Here is a 10634-nt window from a genome sequence, read left to right on the forward strand (position 1 = left end):
AATATATTTTATAACCCTTATTCATGGGAAAACAATTAGGCCAGCCAGCCACACGCAGGCTCAACGCACAACTTTGATTACACGTACAGGCGATGAAGCATAGGGCCAGCATGGTAATAAAAGAGGAAGTGTATGATACATGCCCACAATACACACAGAAATAAAATGTTTTCTCCGATATATTTCTGGGCCGTCCGGCAAGCCGAAGATGCCACTCGAGTCCAAGGACTTCGAGCCGTCACCTGAGGCCACCACAGCAAGAACTGCCGGACTATTCTTTATTAAAGTTTCTTCTTCTTCTGAAATCGATGTGATTCTCTGCCAATACGCCGAGTAGGCAGGCGGAGCTGCCTTTAAGGTCGTCAATACCATGTAAGCTGTGTAAATAAGCGGATAAGCCTCATTTGCCACTACGGTTATTGTACCTTTCTCCAGCTGTCGGCTCCATACTTTACAGTGCGAAACGACGAGCAGAAACAAAAAAAAAATTCCATAGAACCACGTTACGGTACTCGCTATACTTGCTCACGGAAAGTGCATCTTCATTAATAAAGTTTTCTGAAGCCACTCACAGCCAACTTTAACTTCAATGATAAACTAAGCTGTGAAAGTTTTGCACGAATTAGCATAATTCACTGCTATTTGCCATTATGGCGCGAGATGAAGACACAGTTCCTATATCTTCTATATAATTACGGACAATCACACCCATATGGAAGTCTTTAGATCGGAATAAAAGGCAACGATTTAAGTGCCGTTAGGCAAAAAATAACGCCAGCGATTAAAAAAAACGTTCTTGTCGCAGTTACGAAAGTATGGTTGGCTCCGTTGCGTTATGATGACAATCAAGCGCAAGCAACATACTCCACGTAAATAAAAGACAATAGAAAAAAATCGTAGTTGATAAACCAACGTCCACCAGACACGAGCGTCTATGTTGGACACATCCGACGCGACATGCGCGAGGTATCGGGGCAGTCAAATGCCTCGGCGAACGCGGGGTTCCCAGAGAGCGGCCAGATGCACTTGTCGCGAGGGCTGACCACCGCAGCGTTCGGCGAATGGCACGCCGCCAGACAGAAGCGCAGAAAGAACTGCTTCTGCACCGTCTTCCACGTCGAGCTGTCGGCCTGCGCAAAACTGAAGTGCCTCTTCAGTGCGTCATACGCGACCCTGGCACTCATCAACCATGGGAAGAGCTCCAACTTGAAGTCGGTCGCGTTACGCTCCTCATGTGTTACAGCGATGTCCACGTAGCAAGTCATGCGATCCATGAGCCGCCGGGCCGCCTCCGACGTCCACACCGCCGTGAGCTTGTCCAATTGTGCGCCCGGAACGACGGCTAGGATCAGCTCTCTCGCCAATGCAGCTCCGAGCACACCGTAGTTGAGCAAGCGTGCCGTATCGTCCGAGTAGAAAATGTGAGGCATTTCGAGGGCCGTGGAGAGGAACAGCGAATTCGTTTCGTCCCTATATGACGGGGTCAGTTCCATCTCCAAAAGTGCAGCGATGTCACAGAGAACGTCCGGAGGCCAGGTGAGCGACACAGAACGTGTTTTCTGGCGAACGTCTACGTAGGAGCGCACGAAGTGCTGATTGGACGGCACCATCAAACTACTCCTGAGAACGAGTTTACGTTGGTGTTCCAAGAGCTCACGATTGGACACGAACGAGATATTCCCGAGGGCATTCCGCAATCGAGAAAAGGTGGGATCGCTCACGAATTTGTGCAGGTAGCCGTTATTGGAGGTGAGCTCCATCCTGACGTTCTCGAACAGTTCAGTAATGGGGTCGTGGCTCGTCTTGTTCAGCATCATTTGCCTGCTCAGGGATGACCATACGTGGGACATGGCCCTGTTCACGACGCCGGAGCAGGCACGCAGCGCCTGCCACTTGTCGTTCAGCTCATACCTCGCCACGTAGTCGAATAGGAGCACGTCAACCAGCATTTGCACCACGAGATACCACGGGATGTATGAGCTGGAAGGTCTCGTAAAAAAGTGAACGAGGTCCAGCGTGCTTTCGTAGTCGCGAACGAGAAGATATCCTTTGCTCAAGCTGGACATTTTAGTCAGGCGTTCCATGGGATTTGCGACGAGCGCCTTTAGGGTGGGAGACACTTCTTGAAGTAGCTTCGCAGCTATCTTCTTATGCACAGAGTTTGCACGACGATGATGTGCCGCCACGATGCGATCCAACGACAGTACAGCAGTGGCAACTGCCTGGACGTCTGTCACGATGGCCGTGGACGAAACGAAGTCCCTGACGCACTGCTTCACATCAGCGGTGGCTGGTAAAGAAGGCTTCACGGCGCTTCCCTTGAATGCGTACATCACCACTGTAGTGTCCAGCCGCTGAGGACGCAACGTTAGTAAACCGTTCAGGTTGAACGTGAACGAGATTTCCGTGCCCTCCCTCATGGCTTCGGTCGGCGACTTGCTGTCAATTATTCTTTTCAGAAAAAGCTCCTGCACAAGAACCACGGCCTCCTGCTGGATCTTGTCCTTGCCTTTTATGGCAGCCAGGCACTGCGCGAAGAGGACGCCGCCGGTCCGCAAACCATCACTGAGCTGTTCCCCCACGGCGTTGCCATCTGAGGTCTCGAAGACGTCGTGCATCTTGGTCAGGTAGTAGTCGAGCGACTCCTGGAGGAACCCCGCATGCTCTGCGTTGCTGGTCCACCTGCTGCACACGTGGGCGTACATGTCGTCGCAAGGTTTTACGCTGTAGTTCAGAAGGCTTCCCAGTGCTTCGTACGGGTCCGTGCACGTCAGGCGCTTACAGTGATGAAGTGTCTCCGATGAGCTTTCTGTCGCTATCAGCAGGAAGACAACAATGGCCGCCAGGAGCAGGATGACAATGCATAAGCACAGTACAGGCTTCCACGCTGCCTCCCCGACGGTGTCCTGCCCGCTGTTGAAAAGGCCTGCACAGAGATGTTTTTTGAACGTTACGTTCGTTGTTCCACCTGGTTAGGATTGATAATAAATGAAATGGTATTCACTAAAAGAATGGCGAGCATAGACAACTTTATAACTAAGCCTGAGCAGCGCTACGTGACAAGGCGGGCAGAGATGAAGAAAACAGACAGTGTATGCACTGTCCTTTCAAATTTTGTATTGAAGGGAACCGTTTATTTTTATGAAAAGAGGCAGCGGTAGATAAGAAAAAAAAACATTCGCCAAGGTAGATTATCAAGGCCAAGTGATGATAAAAACAATGACAGAGCCTTGTTAACCTACCTTTGCGTTTTCTTTAAAAAAGGATTGTTGCCTCTTGTTATATACACCAGCCTTTCCCTTCAATAAAAAAATGTTGGGATACTGCGCATGTCCTTTCTATTTTCTTCGTGTCTACTGGCCGAATTACGCCACGCTCCCAAGATTTAGCCATAAATCTGAACCAATTTGCCCACCTTTCAGTTATTCTGAAGCATAGACAGGTTTTCTAGTTAGAACACTGTATGCCGAAGCTCATAGTATTAAGTTGACCAAGTCAGTAAACTCCGCCATGACTAATTTCAAACCTTTCGACCCACTGAAGATGTTTTGATCTATGTGTTTTTGCGTGTGTGCGCTGCGGCGAAATTGCCTTGACGTGCGACCAAATTCTTATTGTAGCGTCGTCCTCAGTCTCACGCAGCCAACTAGCTAATTGCGGCAAAATCTACTTAATAATATAAGAGGCAATTTAATTGGTTGCCCTTAGAAAAACTTAATTACGTACTCATTGGTTCACAAATGCTGGAAGGTTCTCGATCGAAGTTTCGAAACATATTGCGGCACTCGCTGAGACCAAAATTGAGCTTCTACGAGCGCTACACTATACCAGTAATGTCGAAAATAACCGCCTCCCGATATTCATACCATATTTTCTCTAGATTTCAGATTCCAGAACGCTTTACGTTCCGCAAGGTTGTTCCTCGCCGGTGTTGGAGTATTCTTAAATGCCGATCAGTGGCAGTTGTTTCAGGACATGTGTGACACTGGCCAGTGGCGTAGCCAAAATGTTTTTTCAGGGGTTGTGGGGTGTGGGTGTCACGCACTTGACCGGGGATTGGGGGAGCGAGGAGGCGGGGGGGGGGGAAGTAGGAGTACTAAGACAGAAATTTAGGGAGTGTGTGGGGGGGGGAGGGAGGGAAGGGGGTGCACGTTCCAGGTGTGTCCCACACGCACCCTTACCGCTAAGCCACTGACTAGTCAAACGACACTGGACCGTGTTCTCGAATTCCTTGACCTAAAGTTTCGAAAGGAGCTACAACGATACACTGTGCCAGCGCTACGTAAACCTAATTGTGCGTCGGTTAAGTAAACGAATGGACGCAGCCACCAAAATATTTGTGAAGCACTACCACGCGCCTCTTACTTTATCGCGTATTGCGTATTAATCCTGCACTTTTACTTTGGCTACTGCGACGCTATTATTGTTCGCAATAAATTTTTTCTAGATAGGTGTATTGTGCGCCTGAGCTGTATGGTGGTCCATTAGGTCTTGTCAAGCCGTTTCAAGGGCTTTTTTACCATGATACCCAACTTCTCCAGCCCTGATATTGGAGTAAAGATTCATTGATTGATTGCTGTAGGATGAATAGTTTGGCTAGTTGGTATATCATCGCTGGGAAGCAAGAGTGCTGCAACGAGACAAGGAACACACATACAAGAGCTCGTATGTCTTATTTGGGTATCGTCGTCCCAGCGTTGTAGTTTCCGAATGATTGATTGCTGTTCGTCGTCACTTCCATTGTATAACTAGACATAAAAATCTCCATTATAGCTTATTTTCTTCTTTTATTCTTGTGGGCAGTACTGGATACAGGATTGTTAGGGTGTCTGATAAGATGACTAAAAAATAAAGACCTATGTAAACAATTGGAAGCATATATCGACAGCACCCCTAAAAGTCCCAGCAGAAGATTAAAACCGACGTTCCTTGCTGCTTTGTTATTTACGGCTATTAGAAATTTAGAAAATCATCTTTAAGGACCTCGCAAGAATGTGGACTGCGTGCAATCGCTATGTGTAAAATTCTATCTTGATATCTCTGAACCCCAGGTTGTTACGGAAGTTTACGAAAAAAACCTCCGTTGGCCCCTGAAATGACGTCACCGACGGTTATCGTCACCCGTTCGCCTGCCCACGCACATTTATGGTTTCTTACAACTTAAAAAAATACTTCAAATTTAAAATTTTACTACGCACATAATTAAACAGCTCACTAGTATCTACAAGCATTTTCATAGCTACTTGAAATGTTTCAACCCGCCTACATCTATTTGCTTGCTTCGCGAGGATTCTTTAAAAATTGGCTCTGCATACACACTATAATACCCCTGTCAAGCGGGCAAGTTAAGTGCACTTACGGGGAGTGCACTTCTTGATCTTGAGTGACACTTAAGTCTACGCGGTGCTAAACGGGGAACACAGAGCGCACTCGCAGTTAAAAAATAAAGCGACAGACTAAAATCGTGTTTTTTGAAGATGTATATTCGAATAAAAGAAACCTAAAAAGCGATTGCTCTAGTTGTACTATAAATAAAAAAAAAACAATCTTGATATATATTTACTCAACACAAGTCGAAAATATTTTTATCATAAGAGTGTTGCAAGTCAAGGCCGGCCAAGAGGAATGCCTAGCCAATCCAGAACAAGATGGAGGCGTGCGACAAGGCGGCATTTGATCCTGCTAGAACAGAATATCAGCGAGTTCTGATCGGATTATGTTGTTAAAAGCTGTTCAACAGCACGAATGAACATCTGTGTCCTTTTCCTATGCATTACATTTTCCTATCGTTGAAAACGCTAAGTGCGAGGCTACGCACTCGACCAGCAAGTGCGTTCCGTGAACGCACTCCGACCGGAGCGCACTCTTCTGCTAGTACACTCCGCTTTCGACGTTTAGAGTTGGGAGAGTGCACTTAAAACCGAGTGCACTCTCTGTAAGTGCACTTGCCCGCTTGACAGGGGTATAAAAGAATACGTATAGAGCACGGAGCCTGTAAAGCGTGGGTGAACAGCTGAATCTGTATAACCAGTTGCGGTGTCGGGAGGAAGGAGAAACGCATCCGATGCGAAGGAGGAGCAACACTGACGAAAAGAATTTCACAGCCTCAAGGAATGCAGTACGCCGCTGGAAATCTAATTACGAAACATTGCTGTGGTGGGATAAACGCAAAGCACTGACGAAGCGTGTATGCAGTCCTACGTCCACCTTGCTTAGTTCCATTCCTTAGTAACCTTTTAGATCGCTACGACAGGTGACTCGTAGGTCGACTGCAACAAACAGTCACAGTGAATACCCCATTTCCTGACCGTTGCTGCAGGGCGCTGCTGGGTGCTGCTACTGCTGCTCTCTTCCCCGATAGATCGCATTTTGAGACAAACTGAACAACGTGCCCAACGGTGCGGTGGAACCTCGATCAGCAAAGAACTGAAGCCCGATGCTATAACCATCAGGCCAGAACCGCGCACGTGCTTCTATCGTGCCAACGCCAACTATATTTCCTCGAGATGATAGCCGCGTGGGCCACTGTCACATTACGTAACACGGGTGCGCAAGAGCGCATGCGCCGGTTTACCTCACGCCAAAGATGCAGAAATGAAATGGGCGAATTTATTAAATTTGATTAACCACTTCACGAAAGCTTCGATTTACATATAAATACCAAGACGCGTATTGCATCTGGATTTTTTTTTTCATCATGAGAGTAGTCGGCGTGAAACTCGGCTTCGTGCTGCAAAGTGACGCGTCTCATTCTTACATGAAGAAACTATAACTAAGAACTGAATCTTCTGCCGACGAGAAGAGAATGTTTTTGAATGTATGCAAGGATGGTGAATCAAGGGAGTTGGAACAACAAACAACATTATACAGAAAGCGTGGGAAAAGTGCTTACCCAGCGGCACAGGGCTGTTTGGTGCGCGTCGCTGTTCGACGTAGAGTAGTTCTTATGTATTCGAATTCTGGGGTTTTTACGTGCCAGAACGACGATTTGATAATTAGGCACGCCGTAGTGGGGGACTACATATTAATTTTGACTACCTGGGGATTTTTAACTTGCCCCAAATGCACGGGACACTGGGTTTTTTGCATTTCGCCCCCACCGAAATGCGGCCACCGCGGCCGGGATTCGATCTCGCGACTTCGTGCTTAGCAGCACAATACCTTAGCCGCTAAGCCATCGCGGTGGATAGCTTTTGTGTAAAAGCGCTTCGTACGTTGCTATCAGTTTGACCCATCCATGCGATGTTATGCTATTTCGGTACAACATATACCAATCATGCGAAGACTATTCTACGTCTTACTGCGTTATTCAATACAGCGTTGAACAGCATTGATGACTGAAAGGACGTGGGGGTCAAAATGGAGGGGAGGGGGAGAGGCAGGAGTGATTATGAACAGTTAGTTACACGGGGCAATTTTCTGCAACGCTTAGGTGTATCCCAGGTGTGATGAATTTGATGATTGCTGTTTTACTCCTGCACGTAATTCATTATGGCGTTCCAGGCATGTATGTAACGCCTATAGATCCAATGACGCACATTGTAGAACTGATAATAGTTTTACTGTGTTTATGCCTTTATGTTTATGTTTTAAGGACCCTAGTAGTAAGAGTATGTGTAACATATATAAATATTCAACAAAAGATTACTTGGCAAACGCAGGAAATACAAAGGAATATTATGAACAGTTAGTTACACGGGGCAATTTTCTGCAACGCTTAGGTGTATCCCAGGTGTGATGAATTTGATGATTGCTGTTTTACTCCTGCACGTCATTCATTATGGCGTTCCAGGCATGTATGTAACGCCTATAGATCCAATGACGTACATTGTAGAACTGATAATAGTTTTACTGTGTTTATGCCTTTATGTTTATGTTTTAAAGGCCCTAGTAGTAAGAGTATGTGTAACATATATAAATATTCAACAAAAGATTACTTGGCAAACGCAGGAAATACAAAGGAATATTTTGATCACGAAATTATGAAGCGGTTAATGAATGGAATAAAATCCTCAGATCAGGGAACAGCTTGGTCTCCAAGAACTTTGAGTTATGCATGAAGAAACAAAAAATGTAATAGACAGTGACCGTATTGCAATTGTTTAAAAAGGCAGGGGTTTGTTACCGGAACACGTTCCTAACTGTTACCTAACCGCTGCCTTGGTATGACTTGGCGCACTGGACAGCTAGCCTGAACTTTGACCATCATTGCAAGGATGGTTTCACGCTTGAGGATATTGCGTGCGTTGATCTTTCGCGGACGTGCTCGCAGCTGTTAGGGAGTTTTAGATTCTGCTCAACTAGAGTTAGGGTTAGAGAACCGCCGGGTGTTCAAGAGAACACAAAGTGAGTACAAAGAATGCAAGCATAGTGTGAGGATTTCGGCACGCAAGGACGTTTGGGTGCGGTATTTCTAAAACTCTCTATTAGGTGAGACAGCATCCTCTCTTCCTGCTCGAAATAATCTAAGAACCGAATGTTTCGGCTCCTACGTGAAGAGCCGTGTCCAGCTTGGCAGGGTTGCGGCCCTGGCCTACAGAGGAAAGAATAGGAAGGGGATCCGCGACTGATAATTATTTCGCATAACGATGTTTCCTGGTGTATTGTCATAAAGGGTCTATCTTACCATTATTTTCAGCACAACAACAGTAACCAATATGATATATAGGCTGATTATTTTCAGCAATACCCGTTTAGCATATGCAGTCCGGGAGGAAATAGCGTATTGTCCACCTCCCCCTTTCCCTCTCTTCTCGGGGAAACAGTTAAAAACACGATCAAGTAAAGCTAAGTTAACTCTCGCATTTTCTAAGGAGTTATCTGGTACACGTTTTTTTGCATATTACAGCTTCCGACTCACATTACGCGAAGCACCCAGACTGGTATGGTGCAACGATTTTTTCGCCTCTCTTATTTCATTACGTAAAGAAAGAGGAAATTGAAAGTCTAACAGACCGCGCAAAGCTAGGTTGTCACCTTCAACAGCTTGGTAAGCTTGCTCTTCAATAGGAATAATTCTTTCGTAGCAATATCATCCACAGCTCGTGTCAAACCGATTCTCTTCATAGCGCAGGTGGGGCACACATGAGGCACGAGGCTAGTAGAGTAAAGCAATCTAATGCAATAGGATTGCCGCAGCGTTCAAGTCTCGCTTTCGGCGTGGTATAAAGTGTAGTTTTTCTGTAACGTTACTTGCTGGCACGGTGTAAGACGTGCAATTTAGGTGTGGACAGCGCGCCTTTCAGGAAGTCCTGACAATGTCCCATATTTCGAAAAGGACACACAACAAGACTATCCGATCATAGGCCTCTCACGTTAGAGGCGGCAATGCTTTTCCATTAGAAATTCCTGCTGTTAGGACATTGTCTTCTGCACCCCCTCCCTTCTTTTTTGTGTGTGTGCAACGTATAAGATGACATGATCCTGTTTCTTTGTCAAATATTCGTCGTCAGCGCTCAATCTCGCGCAAGGATACCAAAAGAAGTCCATTTTAAGACGAGAGGCAAAATTTGGCGCGCTATTCAAACGTAGAAGAGTGCGCATTTGAGATGGTTGGTTCATGTCAAGGTTGGTTCATGTTCCAGTCAAGCTGCCAAAAAGCAGCTTTTTGCCCAGGTATCCCTACCAGAAATGTCAATTTTTTCTGGAAAATAAAACTGAAATGAAATGATTACGAGCGCGTTAAACAACAGGACAAAGATAGGGACACAGACAACAGCGCCGACTAACAACCAAGTGTCTTTATTCTTTCAGTCAACTGAAAGGATAAAGACCCTTGGTTGTTATTCAGCGCTGTTGTCTGTGTCCTTCTCTTTGCCCTGTTGTTTAGCGCTGTTTAGTGCTCGTATTAAAACGTATCTGGCAAATAACCATTAGCACCCTGTCATTCTGCCATTCGCGGAGCCGTCACACCATGCCGGCGTCACGCTAGCACGTTGTGATGCTAGCATGCGTGACAAGGGAAGAAAAATTCGCGTCCATGCTGTGAGTGATAAGCGAGGGGACTCTGTGCCAGTTGCCATGACGACGAGACCATTTTTCTTTCGTTCTACTTTTCACTGGTATGTTACGCCCATTTCATAGCACCAGATTACGCTTCGATCATCGCTCTGCCGAAGAGTAGCATGAAGGGACATTGTTGCGGACGTGCTTATCTATACGTATCTTACACCTTGCTGGCTGAAAAAACGAATAATACAGCGCTTACCCGAGAAACTGATTCCCCTTTGGAATCCTCGACCACATCCTCTGCCGCCAGTGGCAGACGCGAGACCGGCGTTCATTTCGAACCACTTGCTTCAGTTCTGCTTCTTCTTCTACCTCGAGCACGGGCACGTGGCTTTCGTTCGAGCCTCGAGGCCTTCTGTTGAATGTTGATGTGGAATCTCTTAATCATAGCACGCATTCAACGAGGAATTACGAAAGAACTACAAAAAAAAATGCCTATATGTGCAAAAATTAATACAAAAGGAAGTTGATTGATACGGAACCCCATAAAAATAAGAAAATTTAACAATTTAAATTTGAAATTTGTGAAAATTAAAACATTGTGTAACAAATAAATTCAAGGCGGAAGCAAGCCTATAAACGTCTCACCATCGTCAGTGCAGCTTAAAGGAGCATATCAATGCATG

At 46.0% G+C, this 10634-nt stretch overlaps 1 protein-coding gene across 1 annotated transcript; it reads right to left on the bottom strand.

Annotated features, from left to right (window-relative positions):
* Positions 1–10293, bottom strand: LOC142583065 (uncharacterized). The gene is made up of 2 exons (XM_075693350.1): positions 10208–10293; positions 1–2926 (listed from the first exon to the last, which is right to left on the bottom strand). The coding sequence occupies exons 1-2, from the start codon at positions 10281–10283 to the stop codon at positions 933–935; spliced, it is 2070 nt and encodes a 689-aa protein (XP_075549465.1). The 5' UTR covers positions 10284–10293; the 3' UTR covers positions 1–932.
* Between the last annotated feature and the right edge of the window lie 341 nt (positions 10294–10634).

This window comes from Dermacentor variabilis, chromosome 5, assembly GCF_050947875.1.
Source record: "Dermacentor variabilis isolate Ectoservices chromosome 5, ASM5094787v1, whole genome shotgun sequence".
Classification (NCBI taxonomy): domain Eukaryota; kingdom Metazoa; phylum Arthropoda; class Arachnida; order Ixodida; family Ixodidae; genus Dermacentor; species Dermacentor variabilis.

Excerpts from the sequence above, each read along its gene's own strand:
- LOC142583065 (XM_075693350.1), bottom strand. The coding sequence starts at position 10,283 with ATGAACGCCGGTCTCGCGTCTGCCACTGGCGGCAGAGGATGTGGTCGA. Across the intron at positions 2,927-10,207 it reads AAGGGGAATCAGTTTCTCGG|GCCTTTTCAACAGCGGGCAG; the intron begins GTAAGCGCTGTA and ends ATCTCTGTGCAG.